The 15,536-nt window shown below is 41.3% G+C and overlaps 1 protein-coding gene across 1 annotated transcript; it reads right to left on the bottom strand.

The window, feature by feature from the left end:
* Positions 1-1,853: 1,853 nt before the first annotated feature.
* Positions 1,854-14,103, bottom strand: il15 (interleukin 15). The gene is made up of 6 exons (XM_030416235.1): positions 13,790-14,103; positions 4,635-4,717; positions 3,369-3,453; positions 3,158-3,202; positions 2,566-2,694; positions 1,854-2,406 (listed from the first exon to the last, which is right to left on the bottom strand). The coding sequence occupies exons 1-6, from the start codon at positions 13,844-13,846 to the stop codon at positions 2,293-2,295; spliced, it is 513 nt and encodes a 170-aa protein (XP_030272095.1). The 5' UTR covers positions 13,847-14,103; the 3' UTR covers positions 1,854-2,292.
* Positions 14,104-15,536: the final 1,433 nt, after the last annotated feature.

The following is a 15,536-nucleotide window of genomic DNA, read 5'->3' on the forward strand; positions in this document are numbered from 1 at the left end:
CTTTTATCAAAGTAATATCGTAAAATGATAGTGTTATACTTATATGGTGGGGTTGAATCTATCTATCGATCTGTTTATCTATCTTAAGATTATCAGATAAGCATTCTGAAGCCCTCTTTACCTTTCAACTGATGAGTTTTCCAGTGTTGAATGACGACTGCTTTGTCAAATATTTCATCAGTACAAGTTTGGCAGTTTTTTCACTGGTCAGAAACAGCAACGGTCTTCAACAACGGCTGAACTGGAGACACAAGCCCCATCTGAGGCCATATTTTTCTTTATTTTGTTGATTACTGACCGTTAGCTCGCCAGGCTAATACCCTGGATTTGCTGGGTTCTGTCTCTGTGTTGCAGCACATGAGAACCATTCACACAGACAGCTGGCCGAGTCAGAGAGAGAAAGAGATTAAAATAATTCAATCAAAATGCCCATTTCTGTCATCAGCTCACATCGGATCCAAAACATTCCCGTCTCTTTAGTTTTCGAGAAGCCTCATTACAGCAAACTGTTTCCACGTTTGTCCCATGTGACAGAGCAGCGTTACGATTCAAAAATATTTTCCTGCTGACTGTTAAAGTCCTCCACTTAATTGCCGTCAAAGAGAAATCAACAGCCTTGATCATTATCAGCATTGTACAATTGGACGGTCTCTGGGAGAAACTTCTTAGGCATCAACATGAACAAAGAAATATAAACACTGACATGAAACAGAGAGATCACTTTTAAGTACACAGGACCTGATACAAGATGTCAACATCCTCTTTGTCATTGTCTCCACAAAAATAGAGAAGCTGAGAATACATCTGGATAAGCAAATAGTAACTGCAGGCTGTGGTCATTTCTGGCAGATCTGAATTCCCGTGGGGTTTTTTTTGTACCCTGTGCGTTCTTGTTGTCTTGACAATCCCTCAAACTCAAGGATGTGTTCGTCAAACTGGCTTTTCTCGATTGTATTTAATGTCCCATCGGTATCTCAAGCAACAAAGCCCCACCCAACAGAGCTACTTGAGGTCTTTTAAACTTCCTGTGGAGTCAAAATTGTTTCGTTTTGCTCTACATCTCACTTAGACACCAGTATCGGGGACCAACGATGCGCAAAATGTGGCTGTTTTGAACATATTTCAAGTCTGTTTTTGAGGTTGTGACTTCCTGGAAAATCATAAAAAATGTTGATGACTCATTCTGCACATGGGGGCGAATACAAGTTCAAAGAGGAACGTCGCTAGAGGCGTGTGTTGCTAGGGAACGGACTTAACAAATAGCTTTACAGAAATTGCATACATTTTTTTAATGGTGAAAACATTTTCTGGCATTCCTGCTGCGGCCCCTCGGCTGCTCTACCTTGAACGACTCTGCACAGATATCTTTACTTGTTACTAAAGTAACTGCAAATAAATGTATTGATAACCAGCAGCTTCTCAATGAACAGCTTGGAGTGACCTTGGAGAATGATGACAGTGGCCAGTTGGGGTGCCAAGGTGATTTATGGGATTCCCCGCAAGAAACACCGGTAGCTTTGCTGCGAAAGTAATAATAAAAATAACCTTTATTTATAGCAAACTACTTCTGTGCTGTATTCACTTCATCAAACTTGCTTCCATCTTCTCGAAGTCCGGGAGTGTCAGCGTCGGCGGTTAGGGGGCGGGACTTAACATACGTTCAACACTATTGGCTGCGGCCTGTTTTTTTTACAGGAAATAAGCAACAATGCCGAAGCAGCTAGCACTCTGTTGGCCGTTTCGTGGGGACTTGTCAGTCTGAATGTCCACTAACAGTGAATTTAAACAACAAAGAAACGCATCATGACAGCACCTTTAACAGACGTGAGAAAGATACAAGAAGTAAAATGAAAGATGGTACAGTTGTGGTATTATTTACTGGGGTAGGCAAATATTCTCAGATACTGGAGTTCATCAGGCATACACTGTATTATAGGCTTTACATTCAGTAGTGTTTAACAGTGAGCTTAATATTATACATTCTTTTAACACATTACATGCCGCTACTGTATGCTACTGATGGTTTTTCGTGAAAGGCAAGGTGATACACATAGTGAGATACAAAAGCTTTATCTGTATACAGTGGTTACACATACAATGAGATTTAGATTTAGAAACTTATGTTACACATCAGATTTAGTGTGGTAGTCTATATAAAAAACAATACAGGACGGCATGGTTTGTCACAGGTCGATGCAGTTACAATGCGATATTTACAAAATAAAACAGCCCCAATTCTGTACAAATATATACAAAGACACGAGACTCACAGCTTATATTATTTACATCATATCACGTGTTGCGAAGCTTCTCCCGTTCAGTCATTTCTTCCAAAAGGGCATTTAGTCTTTCCAGGAATATTGTAATATTGTTAAGTGAATATGCTTCACATGGTGGACAGCCAACCTAGGATTCAAAAGAGACAAACATCATTTCAAAACAAATCATGAAATGTCTTTTATTTTTGTTTTGTTTTGTTTTTTTAAATAAAGCTGAGACGCTGAAGTTTTTCTGTATCAGCAAATTTTTTTCAGACAAGCTTTGGTTTTTGTAAAGATGACTTACGGACTCCTCTTCAGGCTGCTCAGTGAAAAAAAAGATGCACTCTGTAAAATTATTCCTAATTTCTTCTTCATCGGTGACCATCATCAACTCCAACATGTAACATCTGAGTGACATCATTTTGCAGTTTTCCTAGGAGAGAGAAATGCATCAGTATGAACACAGACATTATTACAGTTATTACATCAAATAACACAAATCAAGACGTCCTGTATATTCTTCCTTGAGTTGATTCTTAGTACCTTTGTACTACTTCTCTCCTCTAAATTGACATTAAAGTGCTGCATGACAAACACAGAAAGTATCTGAAGGTAATATCAACATGTTGTGTCATTCTAAAAAGTTAAGATTGGCTTCATTCTGTGTTTTCCTTGATATCAACAAAATCCAAAGACATAATTCCTCTGTCTGCCCTCCAATGCATTCTGACTTCCCTGCCCTGTCCGATGCTTAGCCCATTTATTTAATGTATTGACTATGTTCTTAAGTTTGTTTTTTTTACAGTCTACAGCTGTGCTTGCTCTCTCTGAGGCTATTCTTAGGCACAGTGGTGCTTTGAGCATTTTCAGAAACATTTTTTTTTACATGTACTTACTTTGATTTCATGAGCTAAAGGAGCATACAGCATGACATCAGAGTCCTGAAAAAGGAGCCAGAAAAATGTAAAAAAAAAAACGCTCAAATTACAGTATAGACAAAAATATATATAAGAAATCTATTTCTTCAGTGTAAAACAAAGTTGGTGTTTCATGAGTAGTGAAAGGTGAACACAACCACACTATAGTTGTTGTGAAACCTTCTCTCACCTTAATGTCTTTCTCCAGCCCCTGCAAACAAACCTTAAGGTGTGGGTAAGGCACAGGAGCTGCACACATAGACGTACTCAAGAAGCTTTAAGAGAGTGAAAAAACAATGATTACAATAGTGTTCACGAAGATAAAGAAAAAAGACATCTTACTGGTGTTTTGGCTTCTTGAAACAGTAGTTGTGAAAGCAGACGTGTTTAACAATTAGAGTGTATTCTACTGACCTCTTTTTTTGCTACTGACTCAGCTACTCTGACTCAGTTTCATCTTGCAGCCAAATACTTTCCTCAACATTCATTCAGTTTGTTGGCTTGTTGCACTTGTTACATACAAGCCAGCCCTCCAAACTAATGCAGGTGGTATGTAGAGACAACGTGATAATAATAATAAAAACCTTTTTTGTGACATCACACTCTTGTAAACATTCACAAGGCAATTTTAATAAAACTGCTTATGTTTTAACATTATGGAAAGAATCCCTTCAGAGACAGACCGCAGACCACAGAGTACAATTACTTTTATATAACCAGAAACAGCTGATGTATTGCTCTCTTCAAAGCCACCAGACTCCACTGACAAAAACATTTTACCTCACAGAAACAACGGGAGTTGCTGTACTTCTGTTTGTTTGTGTTACTGAGTTATTTTGATCCAAACTAACATGTCAACATGTGATTTTGCTCTTAACAAAAAAAGGTCCATCTCTGGTTCCTGTTTCTATAATGTCGTCAGATGCTTAGAATAACAATCTCAGCTCAGTCAGTGGCACAAACACCCACTTTTAGCTGACGGACTTGACAATCAAAGTTTCCCACAAGGATTACGTTGCAGCCGTTGCGGCTTGTTGCTGTGCCTGCTAGCTCGAGGAATCTCCTGGGCCAATTCCAAAACTTTCAGTTCCTGTTAGGCTAAATAGTATCCTTCAGTAGGCTATAATTCCTCCTCTGATGTGGCTAGCTGGTAGTGGGTGGGGCTTAATATTAACCCAGAGGCCCGGGTGTGATAATTAGGCCGGGTGACCACGTTCAGGGTGGATTTTAGCGCTGATCCATTGTGAACCACCGGTGTGTGAGGCCCAACATTGGAGCGAAGGTAAACCCACACTGTATACAGCCAGCCAGCCTTTCCTTTATGCACTTGTGTTAGGGAAAATAGCTCCTAGGTTTTATATACGGTGATTTACAAGCATTTCCTTAGTTAATATTTGATGAGTGTAATAATGTATATTTAACCTTTGCACACACAAGTCACACACTGTATGCCTACCTCAGAATTAAGAAACAAAGCCAGACCTGAGTTATGTGGCTCTCTCGGCACAGGTTACAGGTTGACAGGAACTGGATGCCTTTCTAGAATAAATAATAAATACAAGGAAATGTTAGCGCGTCAGAATTCTGGTAATCTTGTCAAACTGGAACGAGACTGTTGAGAGAAGAATTTTAACTTTAGGCTACGTCATTTCAGAGCGGAGCTTTAGAGAGTTTGATACAACTGGATGATTCTGTCGCCATCCTCAGACGAAATATATCGCGACCCGGTCATCCTGAACACATAACAGAGCAGGTCACCCACCAGCCAGAACATCAGTGAGGACAGGTGTGCAGCTGAACTCTTAACGGATCATCAGATCTTTTCTTCAGGTCCAGGGTGTGATGTAAGTTTCCCAGGATGGCGAAGGCAGGACCCGCTTCACTCTCTCATTTCACTTTCAACACAAGTCAAGCTGCAGGCTCGTCACTCACTTATAGGACACGGTACTACTTGCTTTGGTAATAAGTGCACACATCTGTACAACCCAGTTTTGGGAAGCTGAGGTTTTCTCGACCAACTTCTGTTTTTCGTCCTGTTGCTGTCTGGTTTCCCTGCAGACCTACATTTTGTAATCTGTTTCTTTCACAATATTTCCATATTTCTTTTAATTGGCATGGCAGAGCAAAGTACTTGACATAAAACTGAATACTTTGGACTCCTCCCAATGTTTGATGAAGCCATTGAGGTGCTAAAGCAGAGCAAGCTGGAGGCCAGATGCGCTTGCTGGCTTTTAATTATGTGTCACACTGCGGTGAGGAATGTCCTGTCTTGGGTTTTTTGTCTTGTGAATTTCCAGTTTTATTTTGAAAAGTAACTCTCCTCTCGTTTCAGGTCACTTGCCCTTCCTCCTGTGTCAGCGGTCTGGCGTCTCCCCTGATCCCTGATTGTTTCCACCCTTGTCATCCCTCCTCATGTGTATATAGTCTTTGTCTTCCCCTGTCCTCGTTGCCAGAGTATTTTGTTCGTCACCGTCTGTGTACATCCAGCCCTTCGTTCAAAGTCTTGCCAGTGCCACGCCAAGTTCCCAAGCCTGTTCTCGATTTTCTTTTTGCCTCTGAGAAAGAGTGATCTTTTGTTTTGTTTTTGGTCAGCCTTTTGAGCTAGATTTCTGTTGGTAGCTTTTGCTCGCCTCAGTTGGAGTGCCTTTTCTTTGTACCCTTTTCAGCCTTAGTGCAGTTTAGTTATTTTTTATAGCCTTTTGGTTTTCCTCATGGTGAGTGAATTTTTGTTGTTTAAAGTTTCATAAGAAGTTTTGCTATTTAGATCAGTGTAGATATTAGTCCTAGTTTTCCTCGTAAGAGTTATTTTTCTTGTTCTTTTCTTTTGTTCATGTTTTTCCTGCCATAGATTTAGAAAGTGTTTATAGCCTGATTGATTGGTCACTCCTTTTGATGAGGGGACAGTTAGTCCTGTAATAAAGCCCTTCTGCATCTGAGTCCTCTTTCCAGCACCTGCCTGACATTATGTGTCTTTTCTATAATTAAATACGCTTGAATTTACTTTTTTCCCCACCAAACTTAACTGTACCCAGACTTTGCATCTGCACACGTTTTGAGGGTGGGAATATTTCTGCAATGAGTGAAAAAAACACATTGGATACTGTGGCAATACCAAACTGTATATTATCAATAGTTACAATATTTATTCAGTACAATAAATCACTGTCAAATAAACTACTTTTAAATCTTCAACATGCAAATACATCAATAGATAGCAGCTATTTGTAATTCCAAAGAGTCAGATATGAACAGATAGGAAAGATATTGAGACAATAACGTACCGCTGGACAGAAATGTAGACTCCCCCACCTCTCCAACATATGAGCAGGTTACCCAGACCATCATTTTGCATCCCTTTGTGGTCTTTTATGCATAATTCAGTGATCATTTGGCATCTCTTTGCACTAAATTGGGTGTCTGTCTTGTTTATGTTTCATCCCTTTACTGTACTTTTGCATCTTTTTGCTGTGGTATTTGTATATGTGAGATCAATTTACATCCCTTTTGGTTCATTTAGCATCTCTCAGGTAATTTTGGTCTCTTTGTGGTCATTTTGCATCCCTTTATAGTAATCTTGCATCCCTTTATAGTGATTTGTTTTTTTATACTTTTCTTTTTCCTTTTCATAACACAAACATGAGGTCATGTACATACATTCAGTCACATTGAATGATACATGTAAATACTCGGCACAGGATGATACGCTTTTGTTCACAGCTGTGTTATCAACAATTTCAATCGTCACACTCTGCATCAGCTAAATATGTAACCCATTCAGCCCAGTAATCTTTCCCCCTTTCCTTCTGTAATCTCAAAGTGAAGTTATACATTCCATACTGTATATGTCATTTATTATATTTTTCATTGGTTCAGGGTGGGAGACTTATAGTGATTTTGAATCCTTTTTTATTATTTTGTATCCCCTTTGGATAATTTTGCATCTCTTTGTTGTAGTTTTGGGTTTGTTCCTTGTTGTTTAATGTTTTTGGGTTTTTTTGCTGTGGTTTTTGTCTCTTTGTGGTCCTTTTGGGATACTAACTTTACCTAATAGGACCCATGCCAACCGGGCCCCGCCTCTGCCTAGCTTAGAGCCTGCAACCTCAAAATGTCTTTAGATTGTTCTGAGAATGTCGGCAATGTCCTGAGGGCAGTGACAGTCGTCAGTGTGCAGTGATGAAAGACATTTGTGAGCCAGTGTAAGTGTGTGAATCACACTGAAAACTATGTTGTTAAAAAGTCTTTGATTTAATTGGGTATTTAATAGATACTAGACTGAGGCGTGTACTGTGCAGTTCATTGTTCTGCTCTTGTGTTCCCATCCAGGTGATGTGTCATAAACCTGTAAACTATTGTAGGCAATGTAGTTGAATTTTGTTTTGATTTTTATTAGGTGACTCTTTGGGCAATGCAGAACTCCTGGGTTGTCCTGGATTAAGGTGTGTTACTCTGACAGAAGGTTGTAAGATGTAGAATTGCAGCTAACATCTTAAAATGCTGATTGTCATTTAATTTGTAAAATGCACATCACAATCCTATAACAAGCTCATGTCTTCAAATTATTTGCAATTATAAACAAGTTTGTTTGCTTTCCACCAACAATTCCAAAATGTTAAATTAATGATGATGATGAGACAAAAGAGCTAACAGTTTAATATTCTCGGCTGGGACAGCAAATATTTGGCATTTTTTCCTTCACCGGCCTCCCAGCCCTGATTCAACTCTTCTTCTCTGTTAACTGACGACATTATTTAGCAAAAACACACTGCAGCACTTGCTGTAAGCTTACTCTGACTTTCATGAAGTAATGAACCATGTTTGACACAAAGTGCTCAATCTGGGATAGTGGCATAGTTGAGATGTTTAAGCTGCCTGAATGAATCAACTCTGACTCAACAGTTGTGTGAAAAGTAAAAAGGAACCAGAAATCATCCCTGCATCACTTTACTTTGAGGGAAACACATTTTTTATTTTAGCATCGTTATTGTTTTCTAATTGTATGGTATGTTCCTGTTGGTACATACCATACCAGCTGATGGTCTTGGCCTCACAGACACTCTTTGCCAGATTGTTCTTTGTCACTCATGCACGACTCTCCAGCACTTTTCCTAGGACAACCTTCCTGTTGCGAACCCTGCCTGCCTCTGACCAACCCATCTCGTCTGCTCCCAGGTAAACGCACCAGCTTTCTGTCCCCGGCTTTGAGATTGGTCACTGCATCCTCGGTTACTGTTTAACACGTGGCTGCCTGATGTAACCTTTCCTACACAACCCCACAGACTGAGTGATCGAGTCAGCTTCCCCGTGGCTTCCTGTGGCTCAGAGACCGTCACTGTGTTGCCACATTTCCTATCATGATGACACAGATTTGTCTGGGACTCACATGCTGCGCACAGAACTGCCTCCATGTTACAGTAAAATACACTACATAAAATTAAACAGCACCAGCTGTGTGATTCACAACAAAAGCTTGCACATAACAAATACTGCACACACCTCAGAACAAAAATCCGACAATGAAACCGTTGCACAATCCCTTCAGCCTCGTCTAGCTTTGTTTAAAACTTTGATGAAGGTTGGCACAAATGAATTTTTAAAACAACTGAGTTTACTGTGGGAGGACATGGGATGGGTGGGCCAATTACTTCTGAGCTTGCCTAAAAACAGACTGTTCAAAAACTGCCTCGCCAAAATTTTTTTTTAAAAATCATCTGGATGTGAAGCAAATACATAAGAGCCTTCCAGTGGTTAACTACTGCAGTGATTGATTTCTTTCAGCTGGCAGCAAGTTATCAAACCCCAACTGCTATGAAGCATTAAAGGGATAGTTTGGGTTTTTTGAAGTGGGGTCATATAAAGTACATATCTATAGTCGATCTGTTCCCTACCGTAATCACCGATCAGCGCAGCCTCAGTTTGGAGAAGTAGAGAGTCGCTCAAGCCCAGACGCTCAGTTGTACTGCAGTGAACGGGGTCCAGCAAAAAAGCGAAATTAACCACCTAAAACAAGGCTCACGTAAAACTTTTTACATCAGTTCAAGTGTACGTTGTATAGGTAAAATTCACACCGCTTTACATCGCCGTCAGACCGCGCTTTCTTTTGGCACTACATTTTCTCAACCGCAGAACCCCCGTATCGCTACACATGAGCGCTAATGCGGAAGGATACGGAGAGTTAAGTTTCGTTTTTATCGAAAGTAAACCTCTCGTCCAGGGCCTGGGCCTCGTGCTGTATTCCGCCGCTCGCAGATCAGCTGTTGCCCAGTAACGCTAATGCGGATACGGAGGTTCTGTGGTTGAGAAAATGTAGTGCCAAAAGAAAGCGCGGTCTGACGGTGATGTAAAGCGGTGTGAATTTTACCTATACAACGTACACTTGAACTGTTATAGATTTTTTTAGGTGAGTCTTGTTTTAGGTGGTTAATTTCACTTTTTCTCTGGACCCCGTTCACTGCAGTACAAAGCTGAGCGTCTGGGCTGGAGCGGCTCTCTTTTTATCCAAACTGAGGCTGCGCTGATCGGTGATTACGGTAGGGAACAGATTGACAATAGATATGTACTTTATATGACCCCACTTCAAAAAACCCGAACTATCCCTTTAAGACTGCACTCTGGAGCAATGGAGAAAAAGTCACGTGGTTCTGATGGGTCCAGATTTAGCCTGTCCCAAAGTGATGGGCGCATCAGGGTAAGAAGAGAGGTGGATGAAGTGATGCACCCATCATGCCTAGTGCCTACCACACAAGCCTGTGGGGGCAGTGCTATGATGTGGGATTGCCTCAGTTGGGGCGTTGCCAGACACTTTTTACCGGGGCACATGCCCCGGTAAACATGCGCTGTGCCCCCCTTGTAAAATTCCAGATGAAATTTCACATTGAGTCTATTTTTCATCACAGACAGTTTATGATCACAGAATGGAGTAGTTGACAGCTCCTGTGACAGGTGAAAGCAGGATAAGATGCAGGTGGACAGTCTGAGGGAACAGATTCCATAGAAACAGATATATCTGTTGAGGAGGACACTGGTCACACGCAAGACTGACGGGGGGGGGGGGCTGTGCCCCTGTAAAGCTGCAGGCCTAGCAATGCCCCTCTAGCCTCAGCAACAATATGTGTCCAAAAAATGAGGTCAGCTGACGACGTGACTATGCCGAATGACAAGGTTTTTCCATTAATGTGCTGATTGCAAGGGCATAGTCCAAGATGAGTCAGTGCCATGGACCATCAATATCAAATGCTGGAAGAGTGGTTCAGAGAGAATGAGACATCGTGTCCCCATTGTGAATCTTTTGCATGTGCTAGAGAAAACACGCAGCAGCATGACTCTTCCGTCATCAATACAAGAAAAATGCAAAAGATTAATGCAACTCTGGACAAAAGTAAATACTGTGACATCCATAAGCTTATCATAACGATGCAAAAACAGTGTGTGACTTTTTTTTTGGGGGGGGGGGGGGGGGGGGGGGGGGGGGGACAGTGTATATGGACTGAGGGGGCTGGGGTCCATTCCTCCTCATCACCTTCATGGTGTTGTGTACCAGACAAGCAAGCTCAGTTTTGAGTTGTACAGTAAGGTTTCCATACTATGCTGACATCCCTAACTGACTAATCTCTCTAGTACTGCCTGATAAAATAAAAACATAATCCTCTGGTCCACATCACGCACTCTGAGTCTGCATAAAGAATGAAGTCTCTCCTGTAGACGAGAACACCAGAGTTCACCAGAGGACATTCATTCGTGCACAGTGGGATAAGAATTTAAGAACCAACACACCCCGACAGGGCACCTGTGCTGACTGATCTGGATTATGAAAGAATGTTGTCGACTCTGACACACTGACTTCGTTTGGTTAAAAGGATGTTGTGTTCTGTGTGTTCCTCCGCCTGCTGACTCACCGGCCTCCCAGCCCTGATTCAGCACGCCATATCAGCTGGTCCACCAGACTCGTGTCTGTATCATTACTCGATATTAAACATCATTGCCAACTATTCCTGGTGTCATGCGTGCTGCAATTGGGTCCTAACTCAACACCATTACAGGAGGACTGAGCAACAGGTATCAGAATGAATCCCCCTGCCTCAAACTGGTGGAGCAAAACTGTATTACCAGTGCTGTGATATGTAGATGTTGCCCAAAAAAAACCCCTCTGACATGTTTTAAGACATAGAAAAACGTAAGAATAATCATTTTTGTCCAACGCTGATTTTCCACAAAATTGCACTTGTTAATGCCCCCAAATCAGATTGAATGTGACTTTCTCAGCGGATGAATGTGAAAACAGGCCGCTATAGTATCAAACTCTGCACATACATCATGAAGCTCAATCATCAAAGTGAAGGAACGATAAAAGCAACACGTGGTTTTGGGGACATTCAGTTGCATAGTTATGTAAAAATCTGAATCTGTCAAACACACGAAGTGGAGCACTGACTACAATATGTCTCTCTCAAACGCAACGCAGAGAATTTAAAGGTGCTTTTTTCGAATTGATTTTCGAGTGTCATTCCCAAATAACGACACTGTGGGGTGACAGCTGATCGTCCTACTATCCCGAAGCGCCAGTAACCGACGAGTTGGGAATGAGACTCCAGTGCGTTTCTCTAACAGCTGTAGTGACACGTTATTAAGCATATTAAGATGTTACACATAAAACCTAACAAGCACCTTGACAGCTCCAATAAAATGCTGCTTTTAAGATGATACTGATGTGTGATGTGAGTTAGTACTTAGAATCCAATAACAAGACAATACCCTGAAAGTGGCCACGCTGCACTGTAAGTACTTTCCATACTGTTGATACCTGTGGGTTTAACTGATGAAAGATGACAATAAATATTATTTGTGGATGATTAATCAATTTTGTCCCATCATGAGAGATCAATCATTAGAATGTCTGGTAGTCACAGACAATGAAAAATTAAAGGAAGATTGAAGGAAGTGATTTTTGCAGCAGAGAGGTCACTCAGAGCCACGACACCTCCAGTCTGACGTGCAGACACAGACACCTGCTGGTTTATTGTCTGTTGACCTCAGGATACAAATGAAAAGAGAGCAACTGTGAAATGTGATAAGGAGTATGTGCAGACAAGAGATCACAGTTTTCACATTCATCTGCTGAACAGGGTTTCACATCTCAAATCTCTGTTGAACACATGTTCTTTTCTCTTTTTTCTTTACATTTTTATAGCATTTAACAACAAAGGAAAACACATACATTGAAAACATGTCAAGAATGTCTTTAATGGCTTCCTCTACCTCATCCCAGAAATACTTTATTACCGGACATGTAAACAAATATGTGTGTATGTTTTGCGTTACTTTCCCCACATCCTCTCCAACAACCACATCCTGCTACAGAAGAGATCCTTCCAGTGTTATCTGGGGTAATGAAAAATCTCTGACCCTCTATTGCATTTTCCCATTTTTCTTTTACTTTACTTTCCACAATTGTTAATTTTTGCAATATTTTGTATATACATGAAAGTTTCGTCCTACCTTTATTTCGGTTTTCTACCAAATATTGTTATAATTAATTTCCCATTTTTTCTTCTTCTAGATTTGTCTTAATGTAATATATACGTAATATATGTAATATAACTCCTTACCAGTAGAAATTTTTTTTTTAAAGTGTTTTTGCTCTAGACCACACCTAGAGCCTGTTCATAGAGCATGTTTCGGGGGTTACAACGGGTCCAGAGGGCCAGTTGTGGCTCAATATGCAAAGGCTGTAACTTGAAACCTCCTGTGCACAACTACTGAATGAGAATCGACCTCACAGTGAATCAGGAGCGACCATGTGTGCGTTCACAGAATCAAGAAGTAGATGCAATTGAAAAAGTGACGAGAAGGAAACTTTGTATTAAAACTTGATGGTGCGCAAAGTGTTATTCCAGGAGCAGCATTCGTTTAAAAAACTGCCGGGAGGAAATCTTTAAAACGCTGCATTAACACTAATTTATAAACACAAACGGTGATGGAAATGAACTAAGGTCACTTATACTAAGTCCAGCACAAACTTATGTTTAACAGTTATGAAGCATGTGTGTGTGTGTGTGTGTGTGTGTGTACATACATGCATACAAACATATACACAAATTCAACCTCATATAACCATTGGAGTTATTTTCCCGCACATTCAACATCTGTCTGCGGATATTTGGTTTGCGTGTGCGCGTGTGTGTATGTGTGTGTTCGTGTGATAAACACCGGAGCTGCTGGCAGGAGGAGGAGCCTGCTGATCACGTCCTCTGCACAAACCGAAAGTGAAACTAACCCGGTGACAGCTGCTGTTTTGTTTTGTTTTTCTCGTTTGTTTGCTTGTTTGTTTGTTTGCTTGTTTGTTTGTTTGTTTGCCCGATCACCACGACGCTGCCCAGATGACGGGCAGCAGCTGATGCGTCCTCCAGTGGATCACATACGTGATGCCTCCGCCGATCATTACGCATGAGGCTATTTATGTCCAGCCGGTTTGAACTTTGTAACCTTCTGACTTATTAGACGAATAAGATTCCTGTACTCCCGCTACAATTCCAGACCTGAGGTGTGAGGTTAAGCCACAGGTCGGTCACACCACCCACCCACGCACACAGACACGCGCTCAGAAAGTCAGCTTACCGCTCGCTGGTCTCCGGGGCATGTGGGCTGGACGAATATTACCGGGAGCGCCTTCATGAAGTCTGTCGTCTATGATCTGCGCAACGGCAGCGGTCGCTCTCCCAGCCGGCGGTGCCACAGGCCAAGATCACATTTTTGCATTTCCTTTATCCTACCAAAGCTCAGTGTCCTCATTGATCCCGGTCCAGTAGTATGAACACCTAAGAGGAGCGAGCGTGCGGGCCAGATGTCGGGCCAGAGACCGACTCACACCCACCCTGCTGTATCATGTCGACTTCAAGTTACTCCTCCTCCCATTCGTCACTTTGTTACACACCATACGTGTCAGGGCAGTTTCTTTTAACCGCAGGGATTAATATCACTCACTCATCAAGCAACACAACCATCCATTCATCACATGACGCCCAGTCGATTGTTCCATTTATTGGTTAATTTTACGGGGACAGGTCTCGACAAACGCAGCTGATTACGAGGATCAGCCCGAGTGGTTATTACAGATTGTTGCGTTGCAGTGAAGCAGGTCGAAGCTCACGGACGAGCGCCACAAACTTCACTCTCACTCCACGGTGAAGATTCAAAACTCTGGTTTCCGAGACTAGAACCAGAGCTGGATCAACAACCTGAGCTGAGCTGAGCTGCAGGAGGAATCATGCTCATCTTTGTCTGTGGTGATTTCATTTACTGTTTAGTAAAACATAACTCCGATCACGGAGGCTCGAACATTTATATCATTTGATGCGTAATAAAGTGGCACAGTGGGGAAGATTATTTCATGCGCCAGGGCTCCAAAAATCCCGCTCAGTCTTAAATATATGGTGCTGATGATCATGAATCACTCCTGCTTACATGGTCAAAAGAATGTTGAAGCCCATTTCTGCCGACTACAGAACATGTAAAAAAAAGAAAATCAACATGTAGGATGTTGACGAAATTATAAGATTTTTTTTTTTTTAAATCCCAAATCTTGAGATTAAGAGTGGACATTGTGAAATAAGAGTCAAAGATGAACTATATGATAAAAGTTGAACTGTCCTCATAGTTATGATTTTGCTTCTCATATTCATGATTTTTCCTCATTATGTTGGCTTAGTTCTCATAATTAAAACTTTGTGTCACATAATTATGACTTTTTCTCAGTTTTTTTTTCTCATTTTTGACTTTTTCTTGGAATTTTGACATTTTTTCCTCATATTTATTTATTTTTTTAAACAAATGGACTTCCATGAAAGGATATCTACATTAGAACACGTATGTATAAAAAAAACAGGAAAATCATCTAATAGCTGTTCGACAAAAAGATGAGCTTCACGGTTGAGTCAGCAATTATGCAGAAAGCGTAGCTCAGTGTTGAGTCACCTTCACAGGCCGTCTGACGCTCTGGTTTGGTATTAGAAGTGCAGCTGCAGTCGAGGCTCCCGGGCATTGTAGAATTTGGGACCACCAGGGAGGCGAACGCATTACTGAGAAATGATTTTTCTGTTCTGTTCAGGAGCAAACAAACGCTTTACAACTTCACCACAAAAACAGGGTTTACAGCTAATTTTGGGGGCCTTCTGGTTTGTCGATCCAGACCCTGAATGTGACAACAAAAGCAGAGAGGTCATCCCAGGACTGTCCACATCACCCACTGAGCATTCACCTGACCGAAAACATTAGTCTCCCACTGGGAAAATGTACACGAACACCCCCCCTCAGGTCCTAACAACAGCTCTTATAATGCACAACACAAACATGGCGGATGACAGTA

Source organism: Sparus aurata, chromosome 1 (genome assembly GCF_900880675.1).
Source record: "Sparus aurata chromosome 1, fSpaAur1.1, whole genome shotgun sequence".
NCBI classification, from domain to species: domain Eukaryota; kingdom Metazoa; phylum Chordata; class Actinopteri; order Spariformes; family Sparidae; genus Sparus; species Sparus aurata.